General features: G+C 39.4%; 1 protein-coding gene across 3 annotated transcripts in view; it reads left to right on the forward strand.

Annotated features, from left to right (window-relative positions):
- col14a1a (collagen, type XIV, alpha 1a) overlaps positions 1 to 16,709 on the forward strand; it is a 501,463-nt gene that overhangs the window by 216,637 nt on the left and 268,117 nt on the right. For all 3 annotated transcript variants that reach the window (XM_039736768.1, XM_039736767.1, XM_039736766.1), the window contains exons 12-13: positions 12,085 to 12,211; positions 15,625 to 15,764. In XM_039736768.1, the coding sequence (XP_039592702.1) occupies positions 12,085 to 12,211; positions 15,625 to 15,764 (267 nt within the window). The remainder of the gene's footprint in view (positions 1 to 12,084; positions 12,212 to 15,624; positions 15,765 to 16,709) is intronic.

Raw genomic sequence — 16,709 nt, forward strand, 5'->3', positions numbered from 1 at the left:
AATGATTTCTGACAGGGGCATAAAAAAAATGATTCCAGGATTATGAATTATAAAATGTCTTGGTTATGTACTGTAAAATCTGTTTTGGACAGAAATTCCCTGAAGCACCAAATTTGCTATTTTTGTTTAGTTGATATTGGTATAAATAAAGAGTTTTATTAAATGTAAATACTTTTAAAAATTTGTAGTGTTCTACTCACAACTACCTACCTTTGATTTCAAACAGTTTTTTCTTTTGAGTTTGGAAATGTCTCTTTGTCTTATCTGTTTTACTTAGGAAATGTACAGAATTGAGCTTCTTAATGATATTATTAATCCTTGTTAAACAGTAGGCAGCAAATCAAGAGACTTGGTTCAGTCATGTAAAGTCACTGCAGAAGTGCAATGACTGGGAGTAATAGTACAATTTGGTTTTGGAACAATAACCATGGACATGGACATGGGCCAAGGACTGTTATTGTCATTGGTATCAAAAGGCCTCTTTTGAATCTCCCAGTTGACCTCAGTGTATTGGTGTTGGTAAGGTGAGACGGTCACTTAGAAACTATGAATGTGGGATTGGAGTGATTATTTTGCAATATTAGGTGGGTGAAACTTGGATTTGTGTTTGTGATATCCTTGTAGGGCAAAGTTGGACATCCGGCTCCACTTTTCCCCACTTAAATTCCTAACAAAATGACTAACTCCAGTTTGTACCAGAATCTGCCTGTACTGCATCTGATAACACAGGTGTAAATCAGAGTTGAACTGACATCTTTCCCAATTCTCCAAACTGCTGACCTCTTGAGCCAGAAGGTGCAAGAACAGATGACTGGAAATCAATGAATAACAATTCTAATGGACAAAAGTACAGAATAAAAGAAGAACTTGCCTATGAGGAGACACTGATTTGGTAACTGGAAGTGAGTTTAACCTAATCAGGAGAAGTTATATAGTACATTCCCTTAAAATTCACTGCACCAGCTTGGGACACTTGCTGTCTCTCTCAGGTTACTCTCTCAAGGAAACTGCGAGAAAACTTCCAGGATATTCCCTATGACACTGTGTCCAGGGTCAGTCCTGAGCACACTCTTCAAAAATGACTTGAAATCACTGAACCAACCTTTCTCTGAAATTACGTTGATGAGCACTTCCTCTCTTTGGGGGAGTTGAAACTGATAATCTTTTCCTCTTTGTGGACCAGAAAGCTTATATCCAGTTTGCTAAGCCAAAGCTGTATGCCTGCAGATTGAAAGACTGAGAAGTAGCCATTACTTCAAAAAGGGAACTTCAGCATCTAAATTCTTGTGCCAGAAAGAGTAATGCTATTCCCCATGAAGTTGAAGATGGCACTTAAAGAGCCTAACTGAAGAAGGTATTGGACACCATGTAGAAAAGACAAAGAGTGCACTCCAAGGCAAAAAGAATCCTCCAGTTGAACCTGGAGCAACAACAAACCAACAAGGCCACACAACCTGAGATGTCACATTTAAATGCTTAGTATCATAAAACTAGTAATCTGTGTCAAGATAAATCTCTCTATTACAAAAAAAAAATCCTGGAGGGAGACAAGATGTGATTTTCTCAGAGAGACACTTTCGCATCCCGCAAGACTTTGTGCCAAGAGATTTAACCAGGCATGGGGCCGGAAATAAACGACAAAGAGTAGAAGACAAAGTAGAACATTGTAAAGAATTCAAAAGCTTTGGTGCGGTACACATGCAGAGCAGGTTAGAGATAATGGAAGTACGAAAATAAGAAAGTCTTAAAAAAGGATAGTAAAGATCGCATTAGCGCAAACAAACAGAAATTATTACTCGGTGAAATAATGGAACAGCAAAAAGAGATTGAATATATTGTTCGGATTTAAACTTTATGTCGGAGACTTGTAGATCATCTAATTCATGTTGTCATCAGGGAAAAAAAGTAGTGTTTCTTCCCAATGAAGAGGCGTATCCGCGAGAGTTAAAAGATTCTAAAAATGTTGGCGCGGTACACATGCAGAGCGGGTTAGAGATAATGGATATACGAAAATGTGGAAGTCTCAATAAAGGATAGCAAAGATTGCATTAGCGCAAACAAATGAAAATTATCAATCGGTGAAATAACAGAACAATGAAAAGAGATCGAATATATTGTTCGGATTTAAACTTTAAGTCGGAGACTTGTAGAATGTTTAATTCATGTTGTCATCAGGGAAAAAAAAGTAGTGTTTCTTCCCAATGAAGAGACCTATCCGCGAGAATTAAAAGTTTTGTTGTTTGGTGAAAGTGAAATCCACATATGCGAGTAACAGAGACGTGAAGTTGCTGGAGCGTAGCACATGCAGGGGGGTTAGTGAGCAAAGCGAGCAGGGGGGGAACTCCCTAGTTGGCTCTAATTATCAAAGTAAGCAGCCAGCGTATTCCATGTTATATATTCATCTGTCTAGACTGTATGTGTCCTGCTTTATATGTCAACATATATATTGTAAGCTGGAGGGATGATCGCACCCCAAGAGAACACAGACGCCACTGGGAATACCCCTGAAACACAGACTATCCTCACATTGCTCCTTACCTTCTCACTTGCGCTATAATGTGCGTAATACATGTCTCACGCGATACTCTGCTAACTTAAAAGCCTTGTGCAAAGCCTCTCTCTCTGACATTCTCTGCTCCTAGCGGAATAGTCATTTTTGACTTGTCATGGACCACGTTTAAGCTTTTGAAAAAAAGAAACAAATGTTTGTTTGCAGTGTTTGAATAAAATTCCTGTTTTCTACAACCACCTGTGTCTCTGTGCAAATCTGTGACCCAAGCGTGACAAGTGGTACCAGGAGTGGTAGCACAGATGGATACCGCCGAAGACTTATTTCAAATGGCTAAAAGTTATGCACTTAAAGACTGGAAACTAAACATGGATGACCCAATCCATGCATAAATTCAAGATTTGATACATAAAGTGCACTGCTGGTTTGAAGGAGACGTGATGGAAAAAGTCGTCATGAATATATTACTGACCGGGATACCTGCAGTTCTTAGAGATGAATTTCTGCGTCAAGATATTAAATCATTAACGATTATGTCCAAACGATTGGAGGGTTTACAGTCCGCTTGGAGAAAGAGCAGTGGATTTGGTGCTGCTTCGCAACCTATGAACGAACGTCCAGGACATTCTCCTCGCTTCGATCGACGGCAACAACATCGAAAAGCTGCAGGACCTGAAAATCGAATGGGGTCAGGTAAGACCCCGGGGAATCCAGTCGTAGAAGAGATTCCTATTTCTGAGGAAACGACAACAGCGGGTGGAGGAAACCGTGGACGTCGCAGAGGATATTTCGGAAGCAGCGCTGACCGTAAAAGTTTCCGGTGTGATCAGCTCGGCCATTTGGCAAGAGAATGTCGCTTGTCTCCAGCTCAGTCAATGGAAGTTGGACTGGCCGAGGTTTGTTGCTCAAATATTACGTATTCTTCATGCAATCTCAGCATTGTTAGACCTTTGTATTGTGAGACGAGACTGTCTTGATGAAAGATCCCTTAGAGAATGTGAGACTGTAAAAATATGATGTGTACATGGTGATGTTAAAGATTATCAAACATTACTTCTTCCTTTAACTTACAGGGGTCGTCATTTTAAAGTTTGGACTGCAGTCTCAGATTCCTGCCCATGGCCATTACTCATGGGATGGAGAAATGCCCTTTTTCCTAGACTAATTAATAAGTGTCAGGGACCAGTAATCGAGTCCAATATTGAACTTGGTTGGAGGGGAGAAGAAGAAAACCAAGACGAACTGGTAGCGGCCGGGGAAAATCTAAAACCCAACTTAGATATTGAACCCGATCTCTCTAGTGAGATGGAGGTCACCCCTGACAATTTTCCAGAATGGACTGGTCCTTCTACATCTTCCCAGATTGCAAACCCCTCCGAACACAAACCGAGCATTAACAAACAATCAGATTTTGTGCGTTTACAGCATTCTGATAGCTCATTAGAATATGCATTTAAACAGGCTCGCTCTGCTAATGCTTCTTATTACAAAGAGTGTGATTCCGGAGCTGTGAAGACCCCGCACTTTATAGAAAAGGATGGTTGCCTTTTCAAAGTGATCTCAGATCATTTGGAGGGGGAATTTATTGAACAACTGGTGGTTCCTGAAGCACATAGGGAAACTGTTTTGCATCTGGCACATCTTGGGAGGGCACCTCGGTGCTGACAAAACCAGAGAACGGTTATCAAAACGATTTTATTGGCTGAATATGGGAAAAGATGTTGAACGGTTTTGTACTTCATGTCCAGACTGCCAGATCGTCTCTGCTTATAAGCCTCCTCGGGCTCCCCTTTGTCCTATGCCCATTTTGGAAGTTCCGTTTCAGCGTGTGGGATTAGATATTGTGAGTCCTTTACCTAAGACTAAGAATGGGTACCAATATTTGCTGGTGTTGGTTGACTGTGCAACACAATATCCAGAAGTGATTGCCCTGAAAAAGGCCAATTCCTCGGCTGTAGCCAAAGCTCTGTACAATAAAATACAATACAATACAGTTTATTTTTGTATAGCCCAAAATCACACAGGAAGTGCCGCAATGGGCTTTAACAGGCCCTGCCTTTAGACAGCCCCCCAGCCTTGACTCTCTGAGAAGACAAGGAAAAACTCCCAATAAAAACCTTGTAGGAAAATGGAAGAAACCTCGGGAAAGGCAGTTCAAAGAGAGACCCCTTTCCAGGTAGGTTGGGCGTGCAGTGGGTGTCAAAAGTAGGGGGTCAATGCAATACAATACACAACAGAACAATTCCTTAATACAGCATAATAAAAATTTTAGAAGTACGGTTTAACAGTAGATGATATGACATAATTAGGTTTGGATATTTTTAGAGTCCTGGAGACCTCATCCATCTAGCTGCCTCCCCATTTGGCCATGCCACGGCTGAAACGTTGCTCCGATGAAAGGACCCCTCTTTCCCATGATTCCTGTGATCCTCCATCAGGGATGGCAGGCAAACAACTTTGCAGGTGGGCCGTGGCACCAATTGCCACATTTGGGTATCGAGAAAAGAAACAGAATAGGTGAGGGTTAGTATTCAAATATAATTATCATGTTACTTATGTTTTAGTGCTCTGTGTGATATTTATACTCGTATTGGTATCTCCAGAGAAATCTTAACTGATCAAGGCACACCTTTCACTTCTCGCGTGATGAAACAGCTGTGTGACAGCTTTGCTATTAAGAAATTGAGTACTACTGTTTACCATCCTGAAACGAATGGTTTGACCGAGAGATTTAACAACACTTTGAAACAGATGATCAGGCGAGTTGCTCATAATGATCCCACAAACTGGGACACTGTTCTGCCTTTTATTTTGTACGCGGTGCGAAAATCACCACAGGCGTCCACTGGCTTGAGTCCCTTCGAGTTGTTATTCGGCAGGCGGCCGCAAAGCGTCCTGGATGTTGTACGAGAGGAATGGATAGGAAACGAGAGAGCAGCTCAAGGACCAAGCTTTGCAAATCGGCAGAATTTCTATGCTTTCCTCTATTGCTGTGGAGCATCAACAACGAGAACAGGAAACTCAGAAGCGTCTTTACGATAGGCGCAGTAAGCTCCGTGAATTCAAACCTGGTGATCATGTTTTGGTATTGGTTCCGTCTGATCCACACAAATTCTTAGCTAAATGGCAGGGCCGCGACATTATTGAGCAGCGTATGAGTCCGGTAAATTACAAGGTTAGAATACCAGGCCAGCGCAAACCATTCCAGATTTTACACATTAACCTCTTGAAGGAATGGCACGACCGACAAGAGGTTAAAACTTCCTTGGCTGCTGTTTCTCAGACCGATGTTACCATTGGTAATGATCTTACTGACACGCAAAAGACAGAACTGTTATCTTTGATAGAACGGAACACTGATGTCTTTTCAGACTTACCAGGCAAAACTAACATCACAAAACATAAAATTACTACTGAACCTGGTGTTCGCGTACAGATGAAGCCGTTCCGGATTCCGGAAGCGCGACGAAATATTGCACACGAGGAGGTAAAAAAGATGCTGACATTGGGTGTAATTCATGAAAGTAAAAGTGACTGGTGCAGCCCAGTCATATTAGTCCCAAAGCAAGAGGGTTCGGTTCGGTTCTGTATCGATTTCAGATGCTTGAATAAGATCTCCAAATTCGATGCTTATCCGATACCCTGTGTCGATGAACTGTTGGAAAAATTGGGTCAGGCGAGCTACATCTCCATGCTAGATCTCACGAAAGGCTATTGGCAGGTGCCTTTAGAGACTAGCAGTTGTGAGAAAACAGCATTCGTGACTCCAGACGGACTCTATGAATTTACAAGACTCCTGTTTGGTCTTCACGGGGCACCTCTAACTTTTCAGCGTTAAAGCGTTCAGTGATTTAAAAAAAGCACTGTCTTCTTATCCGGTTCTAAGGAACCCGGATTTCACAAAGGATTTTGTCTTGCAAACAGACGCAAGTGCATTTGGTGTAGGCGCAGTCCTGTCACAGATTTTTAATGGAGAACAACATCCAATCACATATTTGAGTAGGAAATTACTTCCTAGGGAACGTAATTATTCTACAGTTGAGAAAGAATGCTTGGCAATTAGGTGGGCTGTGGAAGCACTTCTCTATTACTTGTGGGGATGAAACTTCACTTTGGTAACTGATCATGCGCCACTTCGATGGTTATACCGACAGAAAGATACAAACTCTCGCCTTATGAGATGGTTTCTGTGCTTACAACCTTACAGCTTCACAGTGAAACATCAACCAGGTTCTGAACACGTCAACGCAAATGTATTATCACGACTACATGAACCTGAACATGGTACAGAGGGTCGATTGATTCACGAGAATGTGAATAAAGCTGAGGGGGAGGGTGTAAGCTGGAGGGGTGATCGCACCCCAAGAGGACACAGACGCCACTGGGAATACCCCTGAAACACAGACTACCCTCACATTGCTCCTTACCTTCTCACTTGTGCTATAACGCGCGTAATACAAGCCTCACGCGATACTCCGCTAACTTAAAAGCCTTGTGCAGCGCCTGTTAGTTTTGAAATTGATTGTTTTGCTTTTATCTCTCTCTCTCTCTGACATTCTCTGCTCCTAGCAGAACAGTCATTTCTGACTTGTCATGGAGCACGTTTAAGCTTTTGAAAAAAAGAAACAAATGTTTGTTTGCAGTGTTTGAATAAAATTCCTGTTTTCTACAACCACCTGTGTCTCTGTGCAAATCTGTGACCCAAGCGTGAATATATATATATATATATAATATAATATATAATATAATATAATAATAATATATAATATATATATATATATATATAATCTTTGTTTATCAATAAATTGTATTATTACATTTTTGGAAACAAGAGTACTTGAGTTATCTTAATATAAGTCTAGCGCCTCCTACAACAGAGAAAGGTAAGGTAAATAAAGTAGGGGCCATGCAATTATTTGATTAATTAAATTAAATCTCACCCCATTTTTCATATTATTATGACTGTCTCTTGATGGCAAATTAAAATTCATCTTTCCATTTCCTACATCCTTCACTGATTTTAACTGTGTGTGTGTGTGTGTATATATATATATATATATATATATATATATATATATATATATATATATATATATATATAATAAAACTAATATATTGCTAATGCTGAGATCTATCTGTCTAGTGCGTTCTCTGTCTGTTTTCTTATATAGTGCCTTCGCTGTCTGTCTATTATACAGTGAATTCCCTATTTGTCTTTGTAGTAATAATACAGTAGTATTAATTTTTGGTTTTGTTTTCTGACTAGTATATAGTGCCTTTCCTATCTATCTGTCTTATTTAATGCCTTTCCTGTTTGTCTATTTATCTACCTATCTAGTGGCTTCTCTGCCTGTATATTATTTACTGTATACCCTGTTTTTTCCTGACAGCTTTGTATCTGTTATACAGTGCCTTCCGCATCTATCTGTCTGCCTACTGATTTTCACATCTTCATGCACTCTCAGTATCTGATTGCCTTCCTAAAGTATCTGTTGATTAATAAAAAGGCTGTACCATTTTTCATTTAGTAGTGCTTTCTCTGTCTGTCTTTTATACAGTGAACTCCCTGTCTATCTATATAGTAATAACAGTAATTTTATTATTATATAGCAGCTTCCCTGTCTGCCTATCATATAGTGCCTTTCCTTCCTATCTATCTATATATCTATCCCCTTAGCTGTTTTTTATACAGTGCCTTCCCTGTTTATTTATATATCTAGTGACTTCTCCGCCTGTCTGTCTGTCTGTCTGTCTGTCTCTCAATTACACAGTGCTCTGTCTGTCTGTGAGTTATGGATCTTAAAAATAACAGTTATAAGAACACTTGTTCATGTTAATTGCAGTCTCAATTGTTAAAAAATATTTTTAAAGGAGCATCCCACATGAAAATATAACGATCTCATTAACTGACAGTGCATACCAATTTTTACATTTTACGTCCATTTGAGGTTAAAAGGAAAAAAAAATAACACTTTCTCCCCAGCAGGGAATCAAACTCGGGTCTCTGAGGCACAGCATGCCTGCTGCACTCTGGGACAGCAAATCTTACCGCTACACCACAGAAACTGTTGTATTGTTCTTGAACCTTTTTTGAAAGTGTTTATTTGATCTTTGGAAATCAGGCTTCACACATTCTATAGTTTATGCCTACATCTTGTAACATTTATTACTAAAATATAAAAAAAGTTTCTGTTTTAGCAATGTGTTTACACAGATTACTGTAGAAACGGAACACACATGAAATACATGTGTTCCAAATAATGATCTATTATTTCCACTCTAAAACTCCAGCAGTTCACTCACTCCCAGATAATCAAACAAGGCATGAGCTGGGAAAACTTAGTGAATGTTATGCAACGGTGAGGGATGGAATAACCGGCTGCTGGCTGCTTGTCTTAATTGGCACATTAACAGGACAAAAGACGCTTGCAGAGAAGTGCAAACAGATTTAAGGTGGGCTGGATTTACGAGTTTTCTCGTAGGCTCTGGTAATTGTAGTGTTAAGTAGGGCTGGGCGATTAATCGAAAAGTAATCGAAATCGACATTCAGAACCTATAATCGATCAAATTTTTCCAGGTCGATTATTTCGATTACTTTCCCTTTAAAAACACTACCGTGTGTGGAGTCACGAGACCCCGCTCCGTTACGTTACGTTATTCAGCCGACATGTCGAGCATGGAGATCTTAAACACTAACACAACTGAGCAACAAGAGCAGCTTGTACAAAAGAAAAACGCAGTCTCCGTCATTTGAACACATTTTGGCTTCAGTAAGGATGACATCGAACAAAATGAAGTCAGATGTAGACAGTGTAGAAAAACAGTTTTGACGCCCAAAGGTAACACCACCAATTTGTTTCAACACTTGAAGCACAATCACGTTACTGAAGATGAACAGTGCATGGCTCAAAAAAAACAAAAAGTGACTGACAAGCTGTTTCCTGAAGAGGCATTAGCTCTCTTGGGAATGTGTTCTTTTGAAATTGTGGCATATTAAATAAACAATATCATAATATACCAGAAACGGCGATATCCCTCCCATCGTGATTACGGCGGTACAAGAATCACATGAGAAAAAATATCTTTTAGCTTACATTTACTGACGGTTAACGCCGGTTACAGACGGGGAGGCGCATGGACAGACTTAATCCAGGTGGGAAATCTGGATCAACACAGTCAGCCATTTTCTCGTCACCACGCTGGGAGGTTTTTCGAACTTTGTCGACACAGCCTCGAAGGGTCTGGCTGCTGTCCAAGCCTTTTATAATGTCTTGCTTCATTTGCTGGTCTTCTCTGTCTCCAAACAAGGGCTGAATTCCTCCTCCACAAAATACAGAAATATCATAGTGCTTACATGCCGATTCTCATTCCCCGAATAAGGAAAAAGATTTGTGCTGACAGAGCACAGAAATAACCTATCCCATGTTTAAGCTGACTATACAAGCCTCCAGTTGTCTTTGGCTATCTAATCCAATGCTTGGCTAGCAATTCTAACTGCTGCGCCCCTGTGTGCCAAATGTAACATGTACATGTGAATAAAACTCATAACAATATTGTCCAGATATAGTGACATAAAGAAAAATGTAGTATAACACAAGCGCCCAGCAACAAGTGCCTCCGCAAAGCAGATGTCGATAACACAAGCGTTCACAAATGCCACACAGTATGAGAAGAGTTCAAGAAGATAGAAGGAAATAACTGACGCTATTTGTTATTACATCGCAAAGGATATGACTCCCTTGGCTACAGTGGAGCGAAGCGGGTTTAAACACCTCGTTAAAACTCTCGACAGAAGATGCACTGTGCCATCACGATCACATTTTTCTAAAACTGCGCTGCCAGACATGTACAAGACATGTTGTAAAAATGTAGCTGCTGAACTGAAAAATGTTCAACACTTTGCAGCCACATCTGATCTCTGGTCAAGTAGGACGATGGACCCATTCTTGAGCCTTACTTTGCACTACATTGACGACGATTGGAAGCTGCACCGGAGATGCCTTGAGACGGCATATTTTCCAGCCAATCACACGGCAGATATGATTGCGCAAGGTCTGAAAGATATGCTTTCTGAATGGGACCTCGCGGAAGAAAAACTTTCAGCCATTACGACAGACCATGGTGCAGAGATGAGCAGCTATTTGGTGTCCCCCATGCTGGATAGTGAGGCAAATCCACTGGACTGGTGGAGGAAGCATCATGTACACTTTCCAAATCTAAGTAAGGTGGCAAAAAAGTATCTGCATACCAGCTACTAGCTCCCCATCAGAGCGGGTTTTCAGTTCGGGCGAAAACATTGTTACATGCCTCAGGTCCTGCCTAAAAACCTGAAAAGGTTTACATGCTTTACATGCTAAGATCACCTCATGCAACAGTATTTAGAGAGTTCTATTTTCATTACAACAATCTGTTGTTTACATTGATACATTGCACATTAAAATATTTGTTTATAGAAGATGCAAGAAATGCACTGTTTAAAATATTATTTACAGGATATATAACAGTTATTTTATTTAGAAGAGATACTGCTTATTTTCTACTTTTAATAAGAAAAACATTGAAAATAATTTATTTTGTTTCCAAAAGTGCAAGTTATTTATTTTTACTTTTTTTATAAGAACAAAGTGACTGTTCATTTTAGGCAATGTGTGCTTTAATTTCAGTTGTTCAACATTGACGTTCAATAAATAATCACAGATAGTAGTAGTAGAGTGTGTTTCCTTCAATTATTTTAAAATCAAGTAATGCACTCTTCATTCAAAAATCTATCACTTGTAATATGTGAGCATATTTACTGTACAAAACTTGTCAGTGAACTATGAGGGCAAAAAAATAAATAAAATAATCGTTCATCAATCGTAATCGAGTTAAAATGTTCAATTAATCGAGATTTTGATTTTAGGCCAAATTGCCCAGCCCTAGTGTTAAGTAATCAACAGAATTTGGGAAACCTGTACAAATTGTTTGCTTCAACTTGCAATGCTAATTTACTTTAATTGCAGCAGAACATCTGCAGGCTGTAACCTATTAGTTGTTCCCTGAAGAAGGCCCATTTGTAATATTCTGAAATGTTCTATTTTTTCAGTTTTTGCTGAACTAAACTTTAAATTGAAACCACTGGCAGTTTACTTCTTACTTTTTCATGATTTTAGGTCATTCATTGCATTTCAGCAGATTAAATTTGAAGAAAAATTGGAAAAACAGACTGGTAGTTTAAGCTATTTAAAGTTTCTGGGAATATAACGTTTTACAAACATGTCCCATGCATCTGATTAAAAATATCCCAAAATAAGACAAGATGTGCTAATATTGAATTAGGTCATAGAGATGTTTTTAGTTGGCACTTGAAAATCAAATTATACCGCAAAAATCTTGATATAAGAATATCACATTTCCTTAGATACAGTACATATTTTTTTGCATTTTGTATCACTGATCTGGAGATGTAATCGGTAAGTCCTGTGGAGATTTTAATACTGCTTCTCTGTAAGAAGATTATTATATCTAAGTGTCCTTTTTAAGTGTTAAAATTATATGTACACATAGGTTTTGTGCAATTTGCATTTTCTCTTCAGGTTGAAGTTGGCCAAGTGACAACAGAGTTCCTGAAAAACTTATCTTCCCTCACTGAGTACACAGTTGCTATCTTCTCAATCTATGACGAAGGACAATCAGAACCACTTACTGGAGCATTTACTACATGTAAGTTAAATATTAATTAAATACTTTTTGGATTGTATTTATACCTGTCAGCAATTAATCAACTAATCAATTGCTCATATTTTTACATTGCTCTGTTGGCAGCATACTGTGGGGTACAGCCCAGACACAGACAGGTAGACATTCTGTTGATCACCACACACACATTTATTTACAATTATATATACAATAAAGTGCACAAACCCAGTGGCGCAGCACCAATCACCCCTTTAAGTCCAGGCCTCACAGTCCAATGCCTTTCTCTCTGGTCCGCCTCCACTCCTCTCCTCTCCTTCAAGACTTCGTCCTTCTTCCACCCGACTCCAGTCATCGAATGGAGGGAGGCGGCCCCTTATATCCACACCCGGACGAACTCCAGGTGCTTCCCGACACTCCTCCCCTGACACTCCCCTCTGTGGCGGAAGTGCCGACTGTGCACCCTGAAGCACTCTGGGTGTCCCCGTTCCTCTTCCCCCAGCACTTACGGGTGTGGCGAAGTGCTGAGGTCCAGGGCACCGAAGGCAGCGTGGCGACCACGGGCCCCTACAGGGTTGAGCTTCCACGCTCCCTAGCTGTGGTCCCCAAAGCAACCAGGGTGGTCGCCCCTGCATGGTCTGGGGAAGGTGCAAGCCCTCCTCCAGTCCTCCTGGGCGTCCCGGCCAGGTCGCCTCCCCAGCCGTCTCTGACAATACACAGATTAAGCACGAGTACAATACTTTCTTAGAATGTAACCCGAATTACAGTGCAAGTACTAGCAAGAAAGAAATATTGACAAACACTAGAAAGAGCTTCAAGAGGCATCAATATAAATATTTAAACCATTCTAAGTAATGTTGATGTAACACAATGAAGTCAGTTGCAATACAGAAAAGCATAGCAGTGTCAATTTTAGACGGATATGTAGGAATAATAGCTGTAAATTGCAACAGAACATTAGAACAGATCTAACCCTTTTAAAGTAAGTCTTAATACACTGTATTAATTCCCTTTATAATTCTGAACACTTCAATCATGTCTCCTCTTAATCTCTTTTTGCTTAAACTTAAAAGGCTCAGCTCTTGTAAACTTTTCTCATAACTCATCCCCTGTAGCCCTGAAATCAGCCTAGTCACTCTTCTCTTGACTTTTTCTAGTACTGCTATGTACTTTTTGTAGTCTGGAGTCCAAAACTGACACACTACTCCAGATAACGTCAGACCTGTGTAGTAAAGCTTGACCATAACCTCTTTGGATTTGTACTCTACACATCATTCTATATAACCTACCATTCTGTTGGCCTTCTTAATGACTTCTGAACACTGTCTGGCAGTTGACAGTGATGAGTCCACTACAACTCCTAAGTTCTTCTCATAAGATGTATTTGGTGTTCAGACCTTCTACTGTGTACTCAAACCTAGCATTTTTATTTCCTATGTGTAATACTTCACATTTACGTACATTAAATTTCATCTGCCACAAATCTGCCCAAGCCTGTATTCTGTCCAAGTCCCTATGTAATGACTCTTTGGATTCAAGATTATCTACCAATCCACCTAATTTGGTATTGTCTGCATCGGCTTGATGTTTTATATTCCTAACCAAAACATTTAAAAATTCCTGTCCAAATCGTTTGTAAGAATAATGAGGAATGGTGAGTCTTCAGTGTCATTATAACTGTCCAATGTCAAAAGTGACTTCCACAGAGCTAGCTACTAGTAGTAATGAGAAAAAAAACATATAGTTTTGTTAAAATTGCCCCTAAAATTTGAATTGCATGCCCTGTCTCCTTCTGCTGCCCTTTCACTTGCATCCCTATTTTCCATGGTGACTTTTTAATGATTCAATGTGGTCTCATACTGTATTGAACACTTTCTGCCTGTGCATTCATGCCACCGGTTCCGCCTCGGTATCTGTGCTTAGCTTTCTCAACTCCATAAGGAGATCCAAGCCAGGATCATTGCGTAGAGTCGCCAGCGGTCACATACCCAAGCCAATGAAGTTTAGCAGCAGGGAAGCAACTCTGAATTGGGTGCAGATAAGTGTACTGTAGCTGCAATCCCTCCTCCTTTCCACACTGTACACCTGAATAAATTTTACCATGCTTTTGAACAATAAGAAGAAGATTGCAGATGAGATGAAAATACAATATATGTACTAATGCCATGAATTTCACTTGTGGTGAAATGCCATTTGTTTTACAGATGTTTTTTTTTTCTTAAGTTTCACTGTGAATTTAATTTTGTGTGAATCATTTTGCTTATTACTAGTGACAAGACCTTTCATATAATAAAAATAATCATGACCAGTAATTTCCACCTCAGTAATTATTTTGAACCTGAATTGACATTATTTAATACAATTACATGCAAACTTGATACTTCTCAGACAGCTTTAGTACTGCAGACATCTGTCTCACAAATCATGGCACTAATTGTAAGGACTAGCATTAGCAACAGTGCTCATCTACAAAAACATAAAACAGATGTTTTAGCAGTGATCCCTCGCTATATCGCGTTTCGACTTTCGCGGCTTCACTCTATCGCGGATTTTAAATGTAAGCATATCTAAATATATATCACGGATTCTTTGCTGGTTCGCGGATTTCTGCGGACAATGGGTCTTTTAATTTATGGTACATGTTTTCTCAGTTGATTACATACAAGGGACGCTATTGTAAGATGGCTGAGAAGCTACCCAATCAGAGCACGTATTACATATTAAATAAAACTCCTCAATGATATACGATATGCTTCCCGTGTGGCGCTTCGCATACTTGAAAGCCCAAATAGCACATATTGATTTTTGATTGTTTGCTTATCTCTGCCTTTCTCACTCTCTCTGACATTCTCTGCTCCTGACGGAGGGTGTGTGAGCAGAGGGGCTGTTTACACAGAGGCTGTTTGCCTAGAGGATACAGACGCTCCTGTAAAAAATGCTGAAAGAATACCTTCACATTGCTGCCTTCCTTGTAGCTCTTTTCTCCGGCGGTGCTTCGCATACTTAAAAGTCCAAAAAGCCCTATTGATTTTTGATTGTTTGCTTTTCTCTTTCTTGCTCTCTCTCTCTCTCTGACATTCTCTGCTCCTGATGCACACTTTGAAGAGGAAGATATGTTTGCATTCTTTTAATTGTGAAACTGAACTGTCATCTCTGTCTTGTCATGGAGCACAGTTTAAACATTTGACTAAAGGATGTTATTTCATGTCTAGAGGGCTCTAATAATGTTAGAAAATGCTAACATTTCTATGCTCTAATTGTGAAAATATTCGATTTATAAATAAAGAATCCTACTTTGCCGAAATTCATGTATCGAGGCAGAGTCTGGAACGGAATAACCGCGATAAACGAGGGTTGACTGTACTTTGGTGGTTGAGCAGACATTGTTGCTGTTTTTTTTCTAACTTATGTTCCTTTGATTTTTTTTTTGTCCTATGCAGTACAAGTTCCCACTCCACAGAACCTGAAAATCAGTGAAGAAACCACTAGCAGTTTTAGAGTCAGATGGCAAAATGCAGGTCCTGATATTGTCCTATACAAGTTAGTTTGGATGCCTTCAGCTAGTAGTGATACAAAGGAAGTAAGTAACAATACAGGTAAACAGAGATTTCTAGATTTAAGTTGTTTGAAAAACATTTAATTCTGAGGAAAAATATTTTTTTCATGGTGGTTAATCATTTTGTTTTGCATAATTTTCTTGTTACCAGATCTTTTCAGAGCAACCTTATGAGATATATTTCTACAGTGGAATGAGAGCAGTTTTTTTTTTTCAAACAGATGTATTTTCTTTAATTTAATTGTGTATTATCAAAAGTTCTGTAGATCCTTCTGGTTAAATTACATGTTTACTAATTTATTAATCACAATTATCACTAATACAATTAAATGATTAGAACATTCAAAGTAATTTTTTTATTAACATTGATACTTCTTGGGAAAGATATAATGGATAGACTAGTGTCCTAATTGTGCCGGAGTTAGGTTTTTTAGGGGGTTCTAACAATAGGCATTTTTGTTCTGTACCATGCCTGAGCGTGATTATCCCCCCTCCCTACTCCCTTGCTGGATTACACTCACACTGTGCTTTAATGTTCTGGGCCCAGACATGCCTTTTTTTATGGGTTTTTGGAGTCATGTAGGACAGGATAATGCTCTACACTCTTGCATATATATTTAGTGTGCAGCATAGCATTTTGTTGTTAATCATTCTGCAATCACTAGAAGATGTTTTACATACAGTAGACAAATAATGTTAAGGGAGGAATTTGCAGTTTTTCTTGCCAAATACAATTTGCTTTGATCTGTAAGGTGATAATAAAAACCTGTTTTTAACTCAAATGGTCAGTCAGTCAGTCACAGATGAAATGAGAAATGTTTGTTAACTGACTTGTTGCATCATTGACATGTTGTCTGTATTCTGTGCTCGTGCACCTTTAGCAGTCACACTGTTCCTGAATCCTACTGAACCTTGCCCGGGCCCACTTCTTCAAGAGAGCCAGGGCATAGTATGATTGACCCGGCACTG

This window comes from Polypterus senegalus, chromosome 15, assembly GCF_016835505.1.
Source record: "Polypterus senegalus isolate Bchr_013 chromosome 15, ASM1683550v1, whole genome shotgun sequence".
Taxonomy (NCBI): domain Eukaryota; kingdom Metazoa; phylum Chordata; class Cladistia; order Polypteriformes; family Polypteridae; genus Polypterus; species Polypterus senegalus.